We start from the raw sequence: 12,220 nt of genomic DNA, 5'->3' as shown, positions 1-12,220 counted from the left end.
AACCCTGGATTTAAGGTTGGAGTAATCCCATACAAACTGCATAGCTGCAATAAAATGGGGGAGAGATAAATTTGCCCACAGAATATCAGGGTAGTTTAGTAGAAAGAGAAAGAAATGGGTACTAGAAAGCAAGTGACAAATATCTGCTACAAAAAACAATCTGGCTGAAGCTATACAGGAAATATTCATAGTTTTTCATCTAGCACACACACACACAAAAGAAAGGCAGATAATTCATTCCTGAGAAGCCTGAACGGAGGAATAAAGAAGCTAGAAAGAATAATTTTGCTGGGATTTCAGCTAGTAGTGGTGGTTGCTGTTACTCTGAAGAAGGTTTGAGGAGTTGCTGCTGTTTTTATAAAGCCCAGCAGTTAAAAATATTTACATTTTAAAAGATTGTAAAAACGAAGAATATGAACCAACAACTGCATGTTGTTCATAAAGCCCCCAATATTATCTGGTTCTTGACAGGAAAAGTCTGCCAACCCCTGGTCCAGTCAGTCCATAAGAGTGAAATTTCACTACCTCCTAAATAATTAAGGCAAAATAACAAAGTTTAGGGGATCTGGGACTCAAAAAAAACAAATTTACAAGAAGCATTATTTTAGAATTAAGGCTTTAGTATCTTTCTCAACTGCAAAATAATTCCTTCAAAATCCTAAATGAAAATGACTTTCTTCTGCTTAATAGATGAATACCTTGGTTATTTCTCATTTGGTGGTTGCCAGGACTGGGAGAGGGAAGGAGGTGCATGGAAACAGGTAGTAGGAGATTAAAAAGAGACAGACATGTTATTGATTCTGCACACAAGGCCAGCAGTTCTCCGATTCTTACTGACCACATACTGACAAAGTAGTTATGGCATAAAAATGAAATTAGCTCCATGTCTTCCAAAGTTCTAGGTTCTAAGATGTCCTGTTCAGTGATGTCATAGAGAAGGTACCCTTATACTCCGGCCAGGATCCTATAATTGGTAAGAGACAGCTACAGTCTGCCAACTGAACCAACAGAAGAGTTTTGTCAGCAATTCCCAGGTGTAAATCATGGTGCAGAATATTAGAGACATGGCAAGTATTTATTTGGCTTCAAGAAGTATTTCAAAAGAGACCGTCTTGAGAGCAGATTTGATTAGCTTTAAGTAATATTTCCTCCATGCAGTACTCCTTTGTGGCTCCGAGGCAAGAAGAGTTTGTTTTTTTAATGCTTTTTCTTCATGCTTTTTCTTGAGGGATGGCATTCTCTGGAGAATAGCCAAGAGCAAAGTTGATCAGAAAGAGTTTTATCCCTTCCTGCTTCTCATTTCTTGCTTTTTCTCTAGCTAGATCCAGACCAGCTTGTAACATCCCATTCTGTATCTGATCCCACCGATTTTACCTTGGTTGTACCTGGAAATTTTTCTGGAAGTACAATAGTCCACATTTTTCTCTGATTCTAGGAAAGAGAACCCCTAGACCTGCCTGTAGAATGGAATGGGGGCATTAATAATTGTTGAGGTGGTATTTCATAAAGCCACTTTCCATCTACTGTCCAGTGGTACTGCTGCAACAGATCTCAATACATGTAAAGGCCAGGGATAATTATTTATAAAGAAGAAAATTGCCTTTAAAAGAGTAGAGAGGTGAAGCACGCATTAGCATCCAGACATTCTGACACCCACTCATTTCAGGGGGACCAGGAGCCGGAGGGAAGGGGGATGTGTAGGGCCTGGGTCTTCCCTCCGTAGCACCTTCGGACTTAGACTTTTGACACTTTCCCAAACACGCTTGTGTTTAAGATCACAAACATGAGACCAACCAGGTTGAAAGAAGGTATGGCCATTTTTTAAAATAGCATACACTTGCTAATGATCTTACTAATAGTTTTCTTTTCTTTTTTTTTTTGGTTTCCTGGGAATCTCACAGAGAAGCCCTCTCCATCTCCTTCTTAGGTACCTATTCTGAGGACCTATTGTGTCCTTTATGCCTTTATTCAAATATTACATCCAGGTGGTCCTTGGCCACCCAGACTGCAAACGTAATCCAACTCTCATCCTTCCTTCTTATTTTATTCTTCTCCTTTCTTTCTTTGGGCTTCTCTGGTGGCTCAACTGGTAAAGAATCCACCTGCAATGTGGGAGACCTGGGTTTGATCCTTGGGTTGGGAAAGATCCCCTGGAGAAGGGAACGGCTACCGACTCCAGTATTCTGGCCTGGAGAATTCTGTGGACTGTATAGTCCATGGGGTCGCAAAGAGTTGGACACAACTGAGCGACTTTCACTTTTTTTCTTTATTTGCAGTGATCACAAATTTACTATATATTTCACTTATCTTACTGTTGACTTTCCCCTAAATGCAGACTTCATGAAGGGAGGGGGTGGAATGTTTTGTCTTTTTGTCCATGCTGTATCCTAGCAGTGTGTCCAGTACCCAGCACAGAGTAGGCCTTACCTGGTACATGTGGGATCACTCTGTACCATGGGAGTATTACCTACAGAGAACTTAGCCAAGTCAAGTTCGTGGGACCAACTAGGTCAGCTTATACCCTAACAACTACTGGGAAGTGAAGAGTTGGGGGTTTCTGAGGATGACATCTAACTTACAACTTCAGAAGCAAGTGAGAAGTGGAGGTGGCGTGGCTCTCTGAAAAGTTAATCACTTCTCTCTTGGAGGCATATTATTAAAGGAAGGATGTGTCTTCTTTGAGTCATCAGTTTCACCTCCTGAAAGTAAATCAAATGACAGTGTAATTGTCAGGACTCCCCTATTATAGAGTGTATTCCATCTGTATGGAATGAATCCCATCCCTATTTCCAGTGATAGGCCCCCATTGATTTAACTCAGTTACTGATCCCACCCCTCCATCTTAGTTAGTGGTCCAGGGATGAGTGAAGGATGGCATTTGGGCTAGAGAGAGAGAGAGAGAGAGAGAGAGAGTGAGCTCCATTACCATAAAGAACTCAGGAGGCAATTTTCTATAGTGGTTAAGGAAATGGACCTTGGAGTCAAACTAGTAAGGTCAGTAATCCCAACTATGACACTCACCAGCTGGTTGACCTTGAGAAAGTTTTAAAATGTTATCTTATTCATCTGTGAAATTCGGATAATAATAATAATAATACTGCATAAGGTATGCAGTATTATTGCATTCTCTTCCTTGTAAAGATTAAGGAAGAGAATACCAGCCACAGAGTAAATTAGGTACTATTATTGCAATTCCAGTGAGAAAAGGAAAAATAAATCCTGAACAGAACACTGTGTATTAGCAGATTATTCATTTAGTCAACTAAATGGTCCCTGAGTACTTACCATGTGCCACTTAGGGGCCATGAAGGCACTGAAGTGAATCAGGATTGAGCTCTGTAGGGGACTTGTTGGAAAGCCAAGTCATGAATGAAATAAGTAGTGTAGGACATTGTTCACAAAGCAATCAAGCATAGCTACCATGACATGACGTCCCAGAAGGAAAACCTTACTTTATTTAGATGATACAGAGAGCTGATAGAAAATTCACTTAAGACATTCAGCAAGAAGCATGTCTTATCCTTAAATGTATGGTTTTAACTATAGCTTTAATAATGATCAGCCTCTCCTCCCAAAAAAAAACAAAAACACCGAATTAGCTCTCTGCTTAGATTTCTCTGTTAATGCACGTTTAGGTCCTTGCTTTAAAAAATCACGTGTAGATATCCACCTTGAACACCCATTCATCCTCACCCTCTACCCCTCATCACTCATTGACTGATCTCAGTCTCTTACCAGAGGTATCCAGCCGTTATCAACCATCATTACCAATCCATCTGGTAAATAGAATCCTGAAGTTTTTGTGGGGTCGCAAAGAGTTGGACATGACTGACTGAACTGAACTGAAAGTTTTTATGTGGATTTATCATCATTTATGTATACTTAGGAAGATAAATATATATATGCTCGCAGGAACATTTAGGAAAGATAGGGTCCCCTGTAGAACAATGGTGTGGGGCACCATAACTATGCTGTCATTTTGTGCCTCGCATGACTATATGAGATTCAGTGACTGTACACATTTCTTCATTTATGTTCTGGTCTCAGGATGAATTTAAAGCATTTTTGAAAGCTGCTGGAAACAAACTTGTGGTAGTTGAATTCTCAGCAAAATGGTGTGGTCCTTGCAAAAGGATTTATCCTGTTTTTCATGTAAGTATCATGTCTATTTCACAGTTTTTTAGAAGGGATTTAAAGTCCTCGAATAGTTTTCCCAATAAATCTTAAAAGTTTGGCAGTTATGAGCCATTATGGGGTGATAGTTTTCCCCCCACTTAGTGCCCACTTCTTTATTACTATTGTTATTTTAATTTTTAAAATTTTATTGATGGAGAGCTGATTTACAGTGTTGTGTTAGTTTCAAGCTTACAGCACAGTGATTTAGTTAGATAGATAGATAGGGATATAGAGATAGAGATTTTTTTTCATGTTCTTTTTGCTTACAAGTTATTATAAAATATTGAATATAGTGCCCCTAGTCCTTGTTGGTTATTTGTTTTATATATATCAGTGTGTATGTGTTAATCCCAAAAAATAATCCCAACACAAACTTCCTAATTTATCCCTCCCCCTCCTTTCTCCGTTAGTAAGCATAAGTTTGTTTTAAAATAATTGTACTACCCAAGGCAATCTACAGACTCAATGCAGTCCTCATCAAATTGCCAATGGCTTTCTTCACAGAGCTAGAATAAAATTTTTATAAATTTGCATGGACGCAAAAAAAGCAAATAGCAATCTTCAGAAAAAAAATTGGAGTTGGAGGAATCAAGCTTCCTGACTTCAGACTATACTACAAAGCTATTGTAATCAAAACAGCATGGTACTGGCACAAAAGCAAACATGTAGATCAATGGGACAGGATAGAAAGCCCAGAAATAAACCCACATACCTATGATCAATTTATCAAGATCAGTTTATCAAGAGGCAAGACTATACAATGGAGAAGAGACTATACAGTCTCTGCAGTAAGTGGTGCTCAGAAAACTGGACAGCTAGATGTGAAAGAATGAAATTATAGCATTCACTCAGTTCAGTTCAGTTTAGCCACTCAGTCATGTCTGACTCTTTGTGACCCCATGAATTGCAGCACCCCAGGCCTCCCTGTCCATCACCAACTCCTGGAGTTCAGTCAGACTCACGTCCATCGAGTCCGTGATGCCATCCAGCCATCTCATCTTCTATCTCATCTTCTGTCATCCCCTTCTCCTCCTGCCCCCAATCCCTCCCAGCATCAGAGTCTTTTCCAATGAGTCAACTCTTCACATGAGGTGGCCAAAGTAGTGGAGTTTCAGCTTTAGCATCATTCCTTCCAAAGAACACCCAAGGCTGATCTCCTTTAGAATGGACTGGTTGGATCTCCTTGCAGTCCAAGGGACTCTCAAGAGTCTTCTCCAACACCACAGTTCAAAAGCATCAATTCTTTGGCACTCAGCTTTCTTCACAGTCCAACTCTCACATCCATACATGACCACAGGAAAAACCATAGCCTTGACTAGACGGACCTTTGTTGGCAAAGTAATGTCTCTGCTTCTCAATATGCTATCTAGGTTGGTCATAACTTTCCTTCCATGGAGTAAGTGTCTTTTAATTTCATGGCTGCAGTCACCATCTGCAGTGATTTTGGAGCCTCAAAAAATAAAGTCTGACACTGTTTCCACTGTTTCCCCATCTATTTCCCATGAAGTGATGGGACCAGTTGCCATGATCTTCGTTTTCTGAATGTTGAGTTTAAGCCAACTTTTTCACTCTCCTCTTTCACTTTCATCAAGAGGCTTTTTAGTTCCTCTTCTGCACTAGCACCATATAAAAATGGTATTAAAATAATAATCAAAATGGATTAAAGATCTAAATGTAAATCCAAATACCATAAAGGAAAATATAGGCAGAACACTCTTTGACATAAATTGCAACAATATCTTTTTAGATCCATCTTCTAAAGTAATGGAAATAAAAACAAAAATAAACAAATGGGACCTAATTACATTTAAAATCTTCTCCATGGAATCATAGTTTTTTTTGGAAGCATCCTGCTTAACCTGAAGATAATTCAGTGAGATCTAATTAGATCATTAGTACACACTCCAGATTAATGCTGTTTGTTTGTAGATAATTCTACAAGGATCATCGAAATGTGCAAAAGAGTACAATTGTATAAAGCAATGGATTATTCATAATAATGACATTTTACCAAAGTTCTAGTGTTCAGAACTTCCAAATATTGGAATAGATTACAGATGAACATGGTATTTTTTAAACTATAATAAAAAAGAATAAACTACCCCCAATCCTTCAACCCTATTGAAAAGCAGAGACATTAGTTTGCCAACAAATGTCCGTCTAGTCAAGGCTATGGTTTTTCCTGTGGTCACTTATGGATGTGAGAGTTGGACTGTGAAGAAGGCTGAGCGCCGAAAAATTGATGCTTTTGAACTGTGGTGTTGGAGAAGACTCTTGAGAGTCCCTTGGACTGCAAGGAGATGCAACCAGTCCATTCTGAAGAAGATCAACCCTGGGATTTCTTTGGAAGGAATGATGCTAAAGCTGAAGCTCCAGTACTTTGGCCACCTCATGCGAAGAGTTGACTCATTGGAAAAGACCCTGATGCTGGGAGGGATTGGGAGCAGGAGGAGAAGGGGACGGCAGAGAATGAGATGGCTGGATGGCATCACTGACTCGATGGACGTGAGTATGAGTGAACTCCGGGAGATGGTGATGGACAGGGAGGCCTGGTGTGCTGCGATTCATGGGGTCGCAAGGAGTCAGACACGACTGAGTGACTGAACTGAACTGAATCCTTCAACCCTATTATCAGAAGGAATCCTATGTCTTACTTATTCCTTTCATATCTGAGCTCCTTTATAAAATTTCTTTGTAAAATATTCTACTTAATTGTAATCGTATATTTATAGTCAGGTCTTTTTCTGTGTACACATTGTTTATGTTTTTATCAACTCTCCAGATTATAATTTTCATGTCTATACAGTGTTTCATCTAGTTAATTTTTCTGTTACCCCATTTAAGTGTTTACACCATTTGGTGGGGGGAGTGTACAACATGCTGCAGAAAGAAACTCAGGACATTTCCTCTTCATTTCTCGTTACTGCACCGGAGTTTCACATTTACGGTCCATTCTATGCAATCTCCTACCTTAATTATAAAGTTCCGTTTTCTCTACACAACTGAAAATCTGTTATTTTTCAGCAGGGTTTCTAACATTTCAATTTTTTTACTTAAACTCTTAAGTCTACTTTAATTCATTCTAACCAGTCATAAACTTTGATATTTAAAAGACACGTATTCAGATAAAGAAATTCGCTACATGACATCAGTTCAGTTCAGTCACTCAGTCGTGTCTGACTCTTTGTGACCCCGTGGACTGCAGCACGCCAGGGTTCCCTGTCCATCATCAAATCCTGGAGCTCACTCAAACTTATGTCCATCGAGTCAGTGACTCCATCCTACTATCTTATCCTCTGTCATCCCCTTCTCCCTCCACCTTCAATCTTTCCCAGCATCAGGGTCTTTTCCAGTGAATCAGTTCTTCACATCAGGTGGCCAAAGTATTGGAGTTTCAGCTTCAACATCAGTCCTTCCAATGAATATTCAGAATTTATTTCCTTTAGGATTGGCTGATTGGATCTTCTTGTAGTCCAAAGGACTCTCAAGAGTCTTCTCCAGCACCACAGTTCAAAAGCTGAGTCAGTTCTTCAGCACTCAGCTTTCTTTATAGTCCAACTCTCACATCCATACATGACTACTGAAAAAACCATAGCCTTGACTAGACGGACCTTTGTTGACAAAGTAATGTCTCTGCTTTTTAATATGCTGTCTAGGTTGGTCATAACTTTTCTTCCAGGTAGCAAGTGTCTTTTAATTTCACGGCTGCAGACACCATCTGCAGTGATTTTTGGAGCCCCAGAAAATAAAGTCAGCCACTGTTTCCATTGTTTCCCCTTCTGTTTGCCATGAAGTGATGGGGCCAGCTGCCATGATCTTAGTTTTCTGAATGTTGAGTTTTAAGCCAACTTTTTCACTCTCCTCTTTCACTTTCATCAAGAGGCTCTTTAGATCTTCGCTTTCTGCTATAAGAGTGGTATCATCTGTATATCTGAGGTTATTGATACTTTTCCCGGCAATCTTAATTCCAGCTTGTGCTTCATCCAGCCTTGCATTTTGCATGATGTACTCTGCATATAAATTAAATAAGCAGAGTGACAATATACAGCCTTGCTGTACTCCTTTTCCTATTTGGAACCAGTCTGTTGTTCCGTGTCCAGTTCTAACTGTTGCTTCTTGACCTGCATACAGATATCTTGGAAAGTAGGTCAGGTGGTCTGGTATTCCCATCTCTAAGAATTTTCCAGAGTTTGTTGCGATCCACACAGTCAAAGGCTTTGGCATAGTCAATAAAGCAGAAATATATGTTTTTCTGGAACTCTCTTGCTTTTTTGATGATGTTGGCAGTTTGATCTCTGGTTCCTCTGCCTTTTCTAAATCCAGCTTGAACATCTGGAAGTTCATGGTTCACATATCAACATCTATTCTGTGCCTAAAATTATTAGAATATCTACAGAGAATATTTTAATATCTGGCAGGCCTCTCTATTCAGACACTTAAAACTTAAGGCTCTCCATTGTTTAGCTTTAGGAGTATAAATACCCTCACCTGCTACAAAGTCAAAGCTGATCAGATTTCATTGGCCAACAAGGCATTTTAGGCTCAGGCTTAGTAACCCCTTCTTCCCTTCATTCCTTTAGGCCCTGAGGATGGTAGAGTCTCTGCCACCATTGTGTCCAGGCTCTCACAGCTCCTCCACACCCATCCTTAACTTTATAGTTATTTATATTTAGCCCTTTGGTGATAAACTTCCCTAAATTATCCTAACTTGAATGTGCTGTTTTCTGTTGGAATCCAGACTAATGCACACACAGTTTTGTTTTGTTTTGTTTTTAACTTGGGTGTATCACACTCTGAAATACTATTCAGATGATAAAAAGAGTCAAGTAGACCCATACATAATGATGGAATTCTCTCCAAGACAACATAGAATTAAGTAAAAAGAGGACAATATAGGAAAATTTATGGACTATAGTACCATTTATGTAAAGCAGAGATAAGTATATATATATATATATATACACATAGAGATAAATATAAATATATACTTATAAATAAAGAATATAAAAATATAAAAGTACCATTTATGTAAAGGAGAGATAAATATACATATATATATATATATATACACATATACCAGGGCTCCCTGGTGGCTCAGACAGTAAAGAATTTGCCTGCAATATGGAAGACCTGGGTTCGATCCCTGGGTTGGGAAGACCCCTGGAGGAGAGCACAGCAAACCACTCCAGTATTCTTGCCTGGAGAATCCCCATGGACAGAGGAGCCTGGCGGGCTACAGTCCATGGGGTCACGAATGAGCAACTAAGCACACAGCATGTATCTGTGTGTGTATATATCAGTATATATGTAGACAAAGAGGAGCAGAAAATGCATAGCAAATGATTTTTTTTCCATGAAAGGGAGTGAAAATTGGAGTAGGATTGAGAATAGGGAAATTTCATATTTTGCTTTATTTTTCTTGTGATGTTTGAACTTTTACAAGAGAATGTGTTTATGTATTCTGTGTCATTTTTTAAAAACCCAGAGTACATAATGGATTTGGAGAAAAGGCTTTTATTACTCTAGGGCACTGTATCAGTCAGAGCTCAAAAACTGGAAACAGGAACCAAATTAGACAGGAAAAAAAAACTTTAATATGAGGAATTAAATGCTCATAAAATCATTAGAAGGCTGGATGAATGGGCTCCAGACTGGAACCCCAAGAATGACTCAAGAGCACCACAGACCCATTTGAGGGGATCCTAACTTTGCCATAATGAGATATGAGAGGAGACGAGAGGCCACTACTGGGAGAAAAAAAACAACAACAGTAGCAGCTGGGGAGTTAGAACCAGAGTCTGGAAGCTGATGCTGGGCCACTGGACCCTTTAGTACAGCTGCTGCTACCTCCAGCACAAAAACACTCATGATCTTGCTTTCCAGCAGAAACATCCAAAGACAAAAAGAAAATAGCTCCGTCTCACTTCTGCCTTCCCAGTCTTACCTGCATGCGTCTCATTGGTGAAACCAGTTTGCATCCAGAACTCTAGCTGCAAGGGAATCCGAGGAATCTTTCCCTTTTCCCTTTTCCAGGCTCTGCAGGAAGGTGGAATGGAAGTGAGCTGACTACACCGTTACTCTAGGTGGGGAAGAATCCAAGATATTTTCAAATACACAAAAACTGAAAGTTGACCACCCAGAGTCTCTACTAAAGGATGCCTGGTAACAAGAAAAAAGTAAATCATAACCAAAAGTGGTTTTTAAGAAGTGATTTAAAGCTTTTAAGTCTTTTAAGTGAATTCCATGGTCCCATTTGATCTGCGCCTTGAAGACTGAAAGCAAGGGCCAGCAACCTTGTCTGCAGAGGTTAAAGATAGTCAATATTTTCAGGTTTATGGGCTGTATGGTCTATATTATATATACTCAGTTTTGGTGTTGTAGCACAAAAGCAGGCGATGGCAATATGTAAATGAATGGGCAAACCTGTTCCACTAAAATTTTATTTATGAGACCATGTGGAGTCCTGGATTTGGTGTATAGGGTGAAGATTGCTGACTCTGGGCTAAGAGAATCACCAAGCATAGATCCCCAAAAAGAACATTTTTGAGAAAAGGGAAATTATAAATTTGCTGAGAAATTGCATGGTGTGATCATGAGAAGGCAAGTACTCTGCGAGGCTAGCTTTCAGTTTATACAGTGGAAGTGGCAACCCATGAGCCTTGAAAAGGAAGCTGAGCCCTGAAAAGGAAGCTGAGCCCAGAGGGCTTATTATTATAGCTTAGTGAGTTGCTGTAGAGTCATAATGGAGAAGGCAATGGCACCCCACTCCAGCATTCTTGCCTGGAAAATCTCATGGACGGAGGAGCCTGGTGGGCTACAGTCCATGGGGTTGCGAAGAGTCAGACACGACTGAGCGACTTCACTTTAACTTTTCACTTTCATGCACTGGAGAAGGAAATGGAAACCCACTCCAGTGTTCTTGCCTGGAGAATCTCAGGGACAGTGGAGCCTGGTGGGCTGCCGTCTATGGGGTTGCACAGAGTTGGACACGACTGAAGCAACTTAGCAGCAGCAGCAGAGTCATAAAGAAGAATGTTAAGGGTTTTGGAATGATCAGCTGTGAATTTGGGGGAAATACTTTTGGCAGTTTGTATAAGAATGGGTTGGAAAGGCTGAGGCAGGTAACCCAAGTTTAACAACAATGTCAGTGATGGGTTTACCAGAACTAAGGTCGTGGTTTGGGGAGGAGAAAGGAAAGATCAAATTCAGGAGACAATTTAGAGGTAAGATCAACAGAATAGGTGACCAGATGGTAACAGATTGTATGGGAAGAATAGAGCAGAAAGAGGAGTTTTTGTTGAGGACAGAGGATGGTCTGTTGTGGATGGTATGGAATGGAGAGGGAAGGCAGTCTAGCAGGAAACCCACATCTGTACCAGGTCTTCTGGCTACTACTCAATATGAAAATGACAACCCTATCCATTTCCTGTCAGACTTGGGAGACTCTGAAAAGTTCATCAATAGAACCTGACTCTGGAATCAGATGTCCATATCTGTCAAATCCATTTCCCTGCCTGACTGCTACCAGGGAGCATCCATATATCTTAAACTTGAAAAGTACAGATCAGTTTCCCCAGAGTTCCTGGGCAGCACCATCTTCCTGCCAGGCATGGAGATGCTGCCGATCAAAATCAGCATCTATTTTTTAATCTGAAAAGTACTCTAAAATATCAAAGGCCTCCATATTTATTATCCAAGAGTTTTCCCCCCATTTCCCCATCTTGATGAACCACTGAAGAAAGAGCTCCCACTTAGGGCACATTCCATGGATATACAATTGGAGAGAATCCCTTCAGCAGAGCTCTGCACCTACTGTCCACCTAATCAGTTCATATCATGCTGCTTCCTGCCTGTCCTGGGAGCAGCCCCCAGTGACAGCTCTGTCTGTTGTTGCCTCCACTTGGCCATGCTCCAGACACCTCACACCACCATGGAAGAGAGGTTTCATTTGAAACAGGTCAGTGGGAATGCTTGAGATATGATGTTAATGCAAACAAATCAATATGCCACTAGGTACCTTTAAAGAATAAGCACAGCTGTCTGG

The 12,220-nt window shown here is 40.2% G+C and overlaps 1 protein-coding gene across 1 annotated transcript in view; it reads left to right on the top strand.

The window, feature by feature from the left end:
* Positions 1-1,043: 1,043 nt before the first annotated feature.
* Positions 1,044-12,220, top strand: part of LOC138081435 (thioredoxin domain-containing protein 8-like) — a 36,728-nt gene continuing 25,551 nt past the window's right edge. Inside the window, exons 1-2 of the mRNA XM_068974581.1 lie at positions 1,044-1,067; positions 4,048-4,152. Of these exons, the coding sequence (XP_068830682.1) occupies positions 1,044-1,067; positions 4,048-4,152 (129 nt within the window). The remainder of the gene's footprint in view (positions 1,068-4,047; positions 4,153-12,220) is intronic.

The sequence above is a fragment of the Capricornis sumatraensis genome, chromosome 6, assembly GCF_032405125.1.
Source record: "Capricornis sumatraensis isolate serow.1 chromosome 6, serow.2, whole genome shotgun sequence".
Taxonomy (NCBI): domain Eukaryota; kingdom Metazoa; phylum Chordata; class Mammalia; order Artiodactyla; family Bovidae; genus Capricornis; species Capricornis sumatraensis.
This window is presented reverse-complemented; position numbering and strand designations above follow the sequence as displayed.